The sequence below is a fragment of the Phasianus colchicus genome, chromosome 2 (assembly GCF_987193195.1).
Source record: "Phasianus colchicus chromosome 2, bPhaCol1.hap1.1, whole genome shotgun sequence".
Lineage (NCBI taxonomy): Eukaryota > Metazoa > Chordata > Aves > Galliformes > Phasianidae > Phasianus > Phasianus colchicus.
Genome location: NC_143437.1, coordinates 35,495,637 through 35,508,560, shown reverse-complemented (window position 1 = coordinate 35,508,560; position 12,924 = coordinate 35,495,637). Strand labels below are relative to the sequence as shown.

The window sequence follows — 12,924 nt, the reverse complement described above, 5'->3', positions numbered from 1 at the left end:
CAGTTCCAGCTAGGATCCAGACATCTAAATTTGGGATGTCTATGATTCTTGACATCTGTAGTTTCAATAGACAAAAAAGATGTATTAAGACAGCTGATTATAATGAGTGATGTTAATGGGAAGTGCAGAAGGCAATTATCTGCATTCAAACTACCAGTGTGTCTCCTAACATGGTTTTTTTTCCTAAATCACTGGGAAAGTCAGACTAGACTTTAATGGATGTGTTCTATGGTTCCAGAGATGAAAAATCTGACCGCTGGGGTTGGAAGGGAATTTACACCATCAAAGCCTAAATAGGTTCTAAGTCAGCAAAATCTATGTGGCAGTTTCACAGATTTGTACAGTGTGTGGGGCAGAAGAAAAGGTTAGAGCTTCTAATATGACATCAAGTGTAACAGCAGCCATAGATATCACATTTTCTTCCTGTCTTCAGCCTCTTCTTACATGAGATCAGATTCTGTTTGCCCAGGGAGGTGGTAGAGTTGCCATCCCTGGCAGTGTTCAAGAGGTGTCTGGATGAGGAGCTACGAGATATGGTTTAGAGGCTTGTGGTAGCAATGGTAATGGGAGGATGGTTGGACTAGATGTTCTTGCAGGTTGTTTCAAACCTTGCAATTCTATGATTCTATCGGGTAGTTCCTAAGGTCTATACTTCTCCTTCACCAAACCACTTAAGTCTTGTTTATTATATATTATAGTGTGCAAGTTTCAAATGTTATTAGCAAAATGAAAAAAGAATATAGTATAACATTAGTGCGATTTCCAGGGAAAGCTCATTTGTTCTTCCAAGTACTGCTAATGAGAATTAAAGGACTTTCCCTTCCACCTCTGAACTTTAGACTGGATGTCAGCTGCTGACAGGTAGGTAACTGGCAGTTTGCACAGTGAAGACAAACAAGAAAACCCTATGAATGGTCACGTTTCTGTTCATGGTTTCTACAGCTGCAGGAGCCACAGAAATCAAGCATTCTTCTGGTGAAGTTTTCTAAGATCAGAAGTGACAATAAAATCAACAATGATAAATGAACAATGTGTTAAAACATGATCGGCAGTGGAGAAAGTAGCCCTTGTGGTCACTGCTGCTCACAGATAGGTACTGGGTGCATGCATACTGACAGACACAGACTCCACTGTAGTTTGAGTATCCGAAGAGCATAGAGGCCTGGGTTGTGAATGATTCCCATATATCATTTGAATGAAAGTATTTTGGGGACTGGCTATTGACACCTGAAACAATTACTACTCTGCTCATGGATTTGACCACTTCAGAATAGTTAAACACCACAGAATAGTTAATCACCACAGGGACTTAACGTGGCATTGCAAGGCGAGAGCTTTCATTATAGAAATACCAACGTCCTGAGGCAAAAGGCAGTAATGGTGTTCATTTGCACTTAGAATATTTGCATGCAGTGGTGTTTGTAATATATTCTGAGGACAATGTGGCCCTTCAAATCCAACTCATCTCTCCTTGTTGCCCTTGGGAAAAGCAGTCACAAAGGCAGGGATGTCTAGACACATGTAAATGGGGAGTTCTTGCATTGTGCTGGAGGCAAGATGTAGAGCAGTGAGCTGCTGTGGCATAAAATGCCAAAATGTTGGCTCTTGGCTCCATGAAGTAGTCAACATCAGCATCAATAACTGGGTGGCTAATTAGAGGTAACTGTCTACATGGAAGAACTTTCTTCATGCCTCATTTTGAACCATTGGTAGCTGCCTAAGTATGGTGGTCTAGGAAGTAATTCATGTGCTTTTAGCCTCAGGGTTACTTGTGGTTGAATTCATAAACATAGATACTGTGGTACATTACAAATTTTTGATTTACAAAGTACCAACAATTTGATTTAAGAAATTGCTGGAGTTAATCTTGATTTTATGAATTGTAAATGCTTCATATACTATATACTTTCCTGTGAACATAAATTGTCAACATAAAAAAATTTAGGAAGCTTCCTTTCACTTTTTTTATTAGTTCTATTTCAGGAGCAGAGGCTCTGCACTATAAATAGTTTTGGCACCCACATTCCCTTAACTCTTACCTGTTCAAGTATAGCAGATTTCTATTCTTAACTCCTGGCTTTGCTTGTTCCTCTACTGCAATATCATTTTTTATTTATAAAGCCTTCCACTGATGTACACAATATCTTATTTGGGAGCTAACAAGAGATAGCATGGTGGGAAAGGCTCTTTAACTGGACTCCTCTGAGAGGCAGAAGAGAATAAGGGAGAGAAAGTGTTGGTCTTTGTTTACTGGAAGCAAAGAAATCCCTGGTGGGTGTCTCTGTGCAACTGCTATGCCACTCTTGGAAGACAGGCAAATCATTCTTAACAGAGCGTGAATTTTATTTGAAAATGTGAAAGGTCTAATACTGAACAGAGTACGTTATATCTGCATCTTCATTGGTCATGTATGTGTTATTTTTCTTTTTCCTGTACTACTTTTTCCCTATGATTTATGAGGCTTTGAACTCACTTTCTGTCTCAAGATGGCAAAATCCAAGCATTTTTATTTACTAAAAATATTTCAGAATTTTAGTGATAATTTCAAATCTCTTAAAAAGAAAAAACAAAAAACAAAAAACAACCACACAACACCTTGCAGTCTTAAATCACCTTTCCCCACCGAACTCCCTCAAATACATTTCTGTCAGTATTTTCAACATTATTATCATGTGAGTGATCAGCTTCTAGGTATCTTGAAATTGGAACTAAGACTAAATATTTTGATGAAACGTACAACCAGCAGCAAAAATTAATAATTATGTTTGATACCAAAAGCCAGATAAAAAAAAAAAATTGGCATTGGTTTTGCATTGCATTATAATTTCTGGATTTTCATTTTTATGTGGCACATATCATTCATTGTAATCCCACTCACCATCTCTGCCTTTCACAGTCTTCCAATATCTGTCACTTGTCCCTTTGGAAATAACCTACTTACCATGTTTTTCTAGCATCAACTACTTTCACTACATGTAATCCATGTTTTATTTATCCTGGATTGCCCGGGTAATGCATACTTTTTTATATCCTTAGAAATTGTTCTCACTTTGCATTTACTGTTGAAATATGGTGCATCTCTATTTTTCTAAATACACTAGTTATTTTGCTAACAGACCCTACTCTTCTTATAAACCTTGTCTTGCTTATAAAAGAAAATATTTTGCAGAGATTCTCTTTGGAAAAGGGAACTTGTATGTGAAATGTGCTTCAGGAAGAATCAACAATCATGGGTTAACTCCAGTATTTTAACCTATATACAAACCTAATTTTCAAGAAATGATCACAGACCAGAAAAAGGTAAGGATCAATAATTTAGAAGTGGTAAAATATCTTTTTATTACTTGAATAATTCTAATTACAGTGAACGAAGTCTGAAGAAATGACAAAACAACAACTTGAATATAATCTACAAAGAGGAGGATGTGGCAGTAGAAAATAGTGAAAAGGCAATGACAGTAACAATTAAAGTTAATGAGAACTTCTCATAGCACTGTTGGTATCTGAAAATTCTCAATACCAGACAGGCAAGTGGAAGTATCTGCGTAAAACAGCTCTAGAATAAACATGAGGTGTTTCATTAAGTATTTGATCGTACTTGATTTTTGGGACACGTGTTGAGAAATGAAAATGTGGATAGATGGAGAAACGTTGACAAAACTAAGAACATGCTTTGGCATATATACTGGGGAAAAAAATAAGAAAAATGACAGCCAACACAATTATTACTTTTTTTTTTTTTTTTTTTTTTTTTTTTACACCAGATGCTTTATTTTGGTAGTGGCAGAAAGGAAAAAAGAGAAGTAATTCATATCTGTGCTCTTTTAACATACTCTGGAAAGTTTTGCTTTATCTGGCCTTGAAATATTTCACAAAAAGTTATAGCACGTTTTCATGAATTTTCATGAGTGTACATCAATGTAGTTTTCACTTCAGGACAATAAAAGTTTCTCAAAGATCGTGGAAGGAGCAGTAGACATTAGTTTAAGGTTTAGCTGACAAAATGTGACTTGAACCCTACAGACTGAACAAGAGATAATAGATCAAAGAGAAACAGTAATTTGTTACTGATTGCTAACTTTGCTGCAGATAAACAACTGAATCACGTGGAAATTTTAACCTCTTGAGATGGATTCTTATATCTTTAACAATACCAAATTTCCTTCTTAGTTCATTGTCTTCTTTCTGTTGCGCTACTCTCTCAGTTCTTCTTTGTGATTCTTCAGATGGGGAAGCAGCCTTCTTGGGGAACTGAAATGAGAAAAAGTAAAACTTTACTGCTTTATTTCTTGAATAATTCTGACTGCAAAGAACACAATTTCAGGAATCACCTGATATAAGAACATTGGTGAATAATTCAGTAATTCCTGTCACTTCAAGACAAGAAAACTAAAGATCAGGATTTCTACCTCAAAAAATAGATTGGAGAAAGTGTTTGTATTATTACAATAAAATGGAAATAATAATAACAATACAGTGAAGCAGAATGAGCTAACTGAAAAATGTCAAGCATTTAAACCTTGCACTCTCCAGATAGATTATTTTTGTGTCTGCCTTGTCAGTTCAGATGGATTTGATCTAATGGCCAAATAAAAATAAAAAAGTTGCTAACAAGAAGAAAGAACGAAAACACAATCTTGACTTTTCAGAAGATAAAATTTGTTTATGTGGTGTTGGTCTTGGCATAGTGCCAGAAACCTGATGCTTGAGGACCTACTCATTCCTATTTCTAGGAATGAATTTTGGAGAGAACTGGCTATTTTGTTCGTACTATATAGCTTATATGTTATTTGCCAGATGTGGAGTGTTTGTGGGAAAATTATAGCTGGGAACTCAGTTTTGCAAAGATAAACTGGGGCTGTGAGGCACATACATGCAGACTGGTGCCTGGAGGAAGGTTGCAATGAGGACAGAACAGGGTAGAAAACAATGTACTCCGCTGGGAGCGTTAGTGGGATAGGGCTTACACTTTACACATTTCTTTAGTTTGCACTGTACTTTAAAAAGGCAGTGGTGAGGAAGCTTGCTGCCAGTGAACATAGAAATTCACTGATGGGTAGAGGAACCTGTAAGGTGGCAAATATCTGATTTTCTGTCCTGATAAAATTTTCCCTTTTCCTTTTATAAAACCCACAAACCAAAAACCTTCAAGACTTTTTCCCAAATTTGCTGGTAAGTTTACTATTGAAAACAAGATAGCTTGTCAGATTTATTATGCTGTGCTAAAGAGATGATGAATAGAAAGAAATAACAAATACAAAACAAATCTGTCAATACAAAACAAATCTGTCAATTTATGCTTGCTGAATAAAGTACCCAAACTCTGTACTCAATGCTACTTCCAATCTTCCTATTAACTTTGCTTTCATAAAATGAGAGCATACCAGTGGGATGTATCCCCATCTGCACACAGCTAGCAGCTGTGTAGTGCTTGGCTTTCAGTAGGCACATTCAGAATACAATGCATGTCCTATTCTTGTACTCTAGTTTCATAAGAAAACTCGAAAACAGTACAAACAACATATCAGGCTAAGGTTTAAACCCTAAGAATTCTATTTTCTGCTAAGGTAGTATGCCAAAAGTTTATATTATTTTCTGTATTAGGCTGTTTAAAGTAAAATTAAAGACTGAGTTCTCAGTCATTTGAATAGTGTTGGATTCCAGAGCAAAAGGATCCACATATTTTCTATGAATACCATATAGTGCTACATTTTTTTCCAGTGATGTCAAGAGAAATAATCTCTTTGAGGCTTTTCTGAAAGCTACTCGTCCTGAGTCTAGGCCTGCTTGCAATACTGTATGCTGAAGAAAAGAATTTGTCCAGTGTTCTTCCTAAAAGATAATTGGGCATCATGCTTGGTATTCTTTAAACTTTCACACTACATAGACTAATTATATTTCCCTTTCTCATGGTCTCTTGCAGTGCTACATCTCAAGGTTGAATATGCTTTTTCTGATTACTCCCCTTCTTTTTTTCTTCTCTTTGCCATACTTGGTTCAAGTGGCTGAGCTTGCTGCTGAACAAGAAGGATCTAATGTATATGCACTGATTTCACTTTAATCAATTCTGATGACTCTTACTAGACTGTTTTTTTTTTAACTGAGTAAGACGACCTAATCTATGGAAATCTGGACAATTCAGGAGAAAAAACAAAAAACCAGTTTTAGAACAAGACTTCTTCCTGTCCATGAGAAGATTCTGGCATTACTCATGTAGTGGACTCACTCCTAGCACTTCATATACATTATATTGTATATATAATATGTATAATATATATGTATGTATGTATGTATATTGTATATACATACATTGTAGCAAATAGTACTAAGATCTTAAAAAGGACCTGCCACGCTTGCTATCAGTACTAATGTGAACTCACATTAGTATTTGAGTTTTTAAGATAAATTCCAAAATAAGTGCCTTTGCTAAGCCAGTAGATTAATTGTGTTAGTAAAAACAGGTCTAGGCTGCGATCTTGTAGTTTGACTAATTTCACACTTGAGGAAAATTTAAATGCATATATTTTCATTTCATTTTCTACACTCACTTGCTTTGTGATTACTCTGTGTGATGTTGAAAGGGATACAATTGCATCTAAGAAATACATAGAAATTCTGATGAGCATTCTATTAAGATACTATGAATTTATATGTGTGTTCTTTCAGAGCATTTATGCATTATTTAATACAACATTATTAGTTATCAAAAATAGCTTTTAACATGCACATAAAAAAGATGCGCTCCACTAGGGCATTAGTGCAACCAGATGTGAAGTATAGACAGCAGAGATTTCCCACTCCCTATATGAAAAAGTTACTTATTTGAAATCTTACTTATTTGAAGATAAAGGCTATCTTCAGCATGATGTGCTACCCTTTGCAGAATGTTCACACAAAGCTTGCAGAAATGACAGAATGTAACAAGAGAATGTAATCTGTAAAAATAGAGTTAGAGTTTCCTGACTTTCCATAGCTGATATGAATATGTATTGGTGCTCTAAGTCTTTATAAACATTGTAAGTTCTCAAATAGAAAATGTTTTATGACAAGGGCTCAAAAAGCCCAAAAGTTTTGAAGTGAGTACTAATGATGTATAATGATCACTTCAAGTTGATGACCACTGTATATTTGTATACTGAGAACTAAGCATCCTTTGTATGGGCAAAAGTGTCCTTTGACTCATTTTTTTCCATTTCTCTGTCCTGGTGGTTACCTTCCATTTAAATGTAGAAGCTTTGCCAAAATCTTCTTTAAGTTCACTGGAATTTATCCTCTTGAGATGTATTCTTATATCTTTAACGCCACCAGATTTCTTTCTTAGTTCTTTGTCTATTTTATGCTGTGCTTCTCTCTCATTTCTATTTTGTAGTTCTTCAGATGGGAAAGCAGCCTTCTTGAGGAACTGAAATAAGAAAAATAGAACTTTACTACCTGAAAGTGAATGTTGAATAGGAGTTTTCCTCCTGCCTAAGTCTCTTTCATAGCTCATTTCTAGATTCTTCTCTACTTCAGTGCTGTAAGGAGGAATTAATTTAATTCAGGATTCAGTCAATTCAGTTAATCTCCTGCCAGTAGCCCTTTTTCTCTTCTCTTTAATTTCACTGTTAATTTAAGATATTATCATGTTGGCACTTATCACCTGTTTTTAGAAACAACTTCTCCCATGGGAGTGGGGAAATATTGGTGGTAGGTGGACAGCTGGACTGGATGATCTTGGAAGTTTTTTCCAACATTTGCGATTCTATGATTATACTAAATTTGGACTTATTATTCTCCACATAGCACTTTGCTGCTCACATAAGTGCAATGCTTTCACCCTGACCATTTACTAAAAAATACTGATAGACGCCTTCTCAGCATTATCTAATTTTATTTAATTTTAAACCATGGAAACTCAAAGACCTGCACCGATACCTGGGGAACACCACTCATGACCAGTTGCCAGCTGGATTTAACTCCATTCACCACCACTCTCTGGGCCTGGCCCTCCAGCCAGCTCCTTCCCCAGCAAAGAGTGTACCCGTCTAAGCCACGGGCTGCGAGCTTCTCCAGGAGAATGCTGTGGGAGACAGTGTTGAAGGCTTTGCTGAAGTTTTGTGTACTTCATCAACATTCTTTCCCTCATCCACCAGGAGAGTCACTAGATCATAGAAGGAGATCAAGTTGGCCAAGCAGGACCTGCCCTTCACGAACCATGTCTGATCCCCACAAATGTCACCCAAATGCCACGTGATCTCCCTCTAGACAGTCTGCTCCGTAACTTTCCCTGGCACCAAGGTCAGGCTGACAGGCCTGCAGTTCTCCAGATCCTCCTTATGACCCTTCTTGTAGATAGGAGTCACGCTGGCAAGTCTCCAGTCCTCTGGGACATCTCCAGTTGACCAGGAACGCTGATAGATAATGGAAAGCAGCTTGGCTAACACCTCTGTCAGTTCTCTCAGTACTCTTGGATGGATCTCATTCAGCCCCAGGGACTTGTGGCAGTCCAGGTGGAATAGTAGGTCTCTGACTGTTTCCTCTTGAACTGGGTGGGGGTTTATTCCGCTCGTCTAAGGTTTCCAGGTGAAGGAGTAGAGTGCCCTCTATCTGGGATCGCCACAGTCTTCTTGGGACAAGCCCGCTGTCTGTTGGAGATCATGTGTCTCAGAGATTGCCAGAGAGCTGGTCTCAAGCAAAGAGGGACAGCACTTACATGCCCTGCCACTAAACCCACTTCCTGCTGCAGTACCATATGGGCAGCATGTGCTGTGCTCATGCACCGATTACCCCTCCCTATTCTCAGTGAGTAGTGAGACTGCTAACCACGTGTGATCTCCCTAAGGCTGTCCATAGCCTAGCTGCCAAGGATCAAGGTGAAAGGTGGGCAGTGCCAGCTCTACCCCTGTTTGCTGAGCAGTCTGCGCACAAGCTGCCAACCCCCAGCACAAGCACAGCACTTGTGCTGGCTTCAAAAAGCCCGAAAAAAGAGCTTTCTTGTTGCTCTTTTTGCTTCAGATCCTTTGCAGTCTTACCTGTTCTGTCCTTTCACGGATAATTCTGCAAGTAATGAAAGAAACTGTGATCTTCCTGAGCAACGGATCTTGACTGTGTATTTCCATTCCTGTTGATGAAGTTTCATGTCTTATTATGTAAGGGATGTAGACTTCTCCATTATGAATTATCATAGCATTTTCCTTAAATGGAATTTTCACTTTCTTTCCAATAGGGCTAATAGATGAAAGTGGTAAAATATTCTTATAATCCTTATTCTCAGCATTAGCCAATGATCTCAGAATTCCTGAAACAACAGTATTGGAAGACTTTAAAATAAGAGGATATGATTTTGTTGTCTTGCTGCTGTGTTCTTCTTGTACAGGCTGTTTCACTGGGGTTACTTGGGAACACGTTACATCTTCAGTTACTACATCAGGACTAGAGCAGCGCCTTGCTATGTTTGGGCTGTTTGATATTAAGGAATTTGGAAGTCTGCCCCAGGAGCATTTGCAAGCCTCTCCTATCTTTAATACTGGCCAAATATAAGTAACAGTTGGTATTTCTGTAGCCTCCCTTACTTCAGAGACGTGTTTAATTCTGGTAGATATCAGTTGCTGCATTATAGGTGAGAAACAAGAAAGTGGTACTGATATGACTTGGGCTTGAGGTGGTATCTCTAGATTGTAGTTTAAAATCTGTGCTTCAGGTTCTTTGCTAACTTTAAGATTTTCAGAAATTCCTGAAACCGATGCTGTGTCAACATGAGTAAATGAGAGGCATTTCTGCATATGCAGCTTTTTAGCTGAACTCTCATTTCTCTGCATATTAAAAACCGTTGAGGAGAACTTCTTTTCTGTCAGTAGAGGTCATGCCAACATTTTCTATTACATCAAAACTTTTAGTAGAGAAATTTTCTTCACTTGCTGATACTCCAGCATCAGAGCAGATTTGTTACTATTATTGGCAATGAAAAAGCATTATGTTTTTGAAAATGCATTCAATGCAGACAGATGAGCTACCACAATCAGGGAGTCATATACACTGGTAAGACTTCCAGACGAAAGAGAATGCAGAAGATTTTTCAGTAGGTCTCATCCATCTTCATGTATTTCCTGAAGGACTTTATGTCAGTCTAACAAACTTAAAATAAAAATTGAAATGAATTAAAACAGGATTATATATTTGTGAATGCATAGAAAGTGATTTTTTTTCTACTTGGCTGTCATATGATATGTCATTCTAAAATAAAATTTAAAAACAGAAATATATTTGTGATTTAAGTCTTAACTAAAGCTTATCTAGACAGGATTTTTTCTACAATAATCATAATAATTCTTCTAAGACACTTCCAAATCATTAATGAAATGAGCAGTGACTTTCTGCTGCTTTCAGTATGAGTTAGATTTTACCCAATACTGCAAACTGCTGGTTGACAGGATGCGTTTTGTTTAGATGAAACACTCCTTCATATCATACAGTCTTATGTGCAATGCCATTAAAAAACACATATCTAACAAAACTGGTCTTGATCAAAGACCTGCAGACTTTTTTTTTTTTTTTTTTTTTTTTTACCTTCCTTGCAGAATTAATTGACATCAGCAGTTAGTTCCAGCCTACAGCAGCCTCCGCTTCACAGAATAAGACCCAGTAGCTCTGCAATGGTTTTAATAAAGACAAGAAATCAAGTACCTGGTTGAGCCTATCATAGAAGGAAAGATGAAATATAAATTTGCATGGCAAGAAAGGCAAACATTCTGAGAAGGATTAAAACCAAACTAATTTTGAATTTTCTGATTGTATTCCAGTGCCTATGTTCTCTCAGGAGTAGCCTACTTAGCACTACAGACATGATTTTGTGGAAAGTAAACATAAATATGCACTTTTTCTGCACATCAATCACACAATTCAAATGCTTCTTATCCTTCCTGATTATTAAAAAAAAAAAAAAAGCTGAATTCTCTCCTCCATAACTGAAGGGGTTCTACTACTTTACTAACAGCAACAAATGTAGTAAGGACAGTAATTTTTCTCTTAAAAGTTCTGTGATCCTCTTCTTAGGGATCACATAAATGAACCTTCCTTTTAACTAGTAAAAATGAATAAATTGAATAATGATGTTTCTTCACCTTCTAGGTTGTGCCTCCTGAATTTAGGATGCATAGATCTTGATGTAATCACATAATTCCTAACTGTAATCATTTTTTATTAGAAATAGTTATATTAATTGTCAACAAATTATTTGAATAATTGATTGCATGTGTGAGGATAGCACTGCATGTAATGAGACAAGCTATGGTCTTCCTAGAGCAGCATACTGTGGGAGTGTATTTCCATTTCTGGTGATAGAGCTTCATGCAGATTTTTCTGCAGAAAAATTATGCGGGTTAGATAAGTTTCATTTAATACTTAAATCAAAGATGAGTGAGGCTCTCAGTAAAAGCTGGAAGTAAATCCAGTTTTTTTCCTTTCTTTTCTCCCAAGAGTGTTCTTTTGTTTTGTTTGTTTTTCCACTTCTGGATTTACAGATTCTCTCTGCGTTCAAAATTACAACATAATCAAGCTGTGACAGGTCACCTGCCCTAGGAAGCCTGTTACTGGCTTCTGCATTTGTCTTTGCATTCTTTTCATTGGCTGTTAGTATTGCTCCATTAAGTATTCATCTTCTATTGTGCAGCCACCACTTTAGCAATTCCTGCGTAATGAGAAACTTAGTATTTTCTTCCCATCAATGGGACAGCTTCTCCAAAACCTTTAAACAAATATGAACCACGAAAAAAAAAAATCCCCAAGGTTGTGAATTTTAAAAAACAGCCTCAGGAACCCAGACACAGCAATTCAACTGAAAAAAAAAAAAAAAAAAAAAAGGAAAGAAGAAAGGCTTGTGGTTTTGAGACAAAGAAATCCTGGTTAACTGTGAAAACAGCTGAAGGAGACTAAGATATGGCTGTAGAAGAGAAAGAATTTTTGTTTTGCAGAAGACATAACTGCTGTTTGATGATATGATATGGTTTGCTGTCACAATCTTAGCTTTTGCTCTCTAGAGTCTTACCTGTTATTAAAAGACTTTCTATAGGTAACTGTCACCGTCAAACAAATCCCACCACAAACACAGAAAAGGACACAAAATTTGCTTTCTCAGTCTTCGTGTTGTAGGAGAGCTTTCTGAGCTCATTGACTGTCAAGGAGGCTCAGAGAGGCATGAAATTCCCCGTTATTCTTGCAGGTGACCAAAAGCTTTGTGTCAGCACTGTTCAATTCGTTTAATTTCTCCTGCCAGCAGATGCAGACTAGTGCACTTTGTGCCATTACCAGTGAAGAGTGCAGGGGATACATAATTTTGCTGTGTTCACCATAGAGGTGTCAAGCACTTTATAGACTGCAAAGGAATGCAGTCCATCTCTGACAAATCACTGTGCTGGAAGCTTAACTTGTGGCCTGTGGGTGAGGTGTGATTCACTAGAACAATTATTTTGGCCTGTAACCATCTCTTGGTACCTTCATTCCTGTGGGCCATGAAGGAGCAAGAGGTACATCAATAAAAAAATGTTTGTTAACATTTAGCATTACACTCCCAGCCACCATCTTCCTGAGGAAATTCAGGATGTATGTACATATGTGCAGTATGTGCTAAATGTGATAGTCATAAGAAGCCTGATAGTCATAGGAATGTCTGACCTAGGCAAGTCTGCAGGCACCAATTTTTCAGTCATCTTGGGAATGTTAATCTCTCCCTTTGCCTTTAGAAGACATTTTTTGGCCAGAAAATTTGGGCATCACTTCTCTGTTCTCATAATATAAAAAAGCAAAAATTTAGGGGCTTTGACTATGGTAAATCTGAAACAAGACAACTCTAACAATCCCACATATGACTGAAGACTGTGGTAATATAAGTATTACATAAATTAATAGTCTTCAGTACCAGCTCTTTACCATGCACAGCAACCTGCGGAC

The 12,924-nt window shown here is 37.2% G+C and overlaps 1 protein-coding gene across 1 annotated transcript; it reads right to left on the bottom strand.

Annotated features, from left to right (window-relative positions):
• Positions 1-3,314: 3,314 nt before the first annotated feature.
• Positions 3,315-9,914, bottom strand: LOC116228553 (ligand-dependent nuclear receptor-interacting factor 1-like). The gene is given in 5 exon segments (XM_031592470.2): positions 3,315-4,251; positions 7,214-7,402; positions 9,012-9,824; positions 9,826-9,893; positions 9,896-9,914. Coding segments are annotated over 5 exon segments (1,263 nt in total). The 5' UTR covers positions 9,912-9,914; the 3' UTR covers positions 3,315-4,074.
• Positions 9,915-12,924: the final 3,010 nt, after the last annotated feature.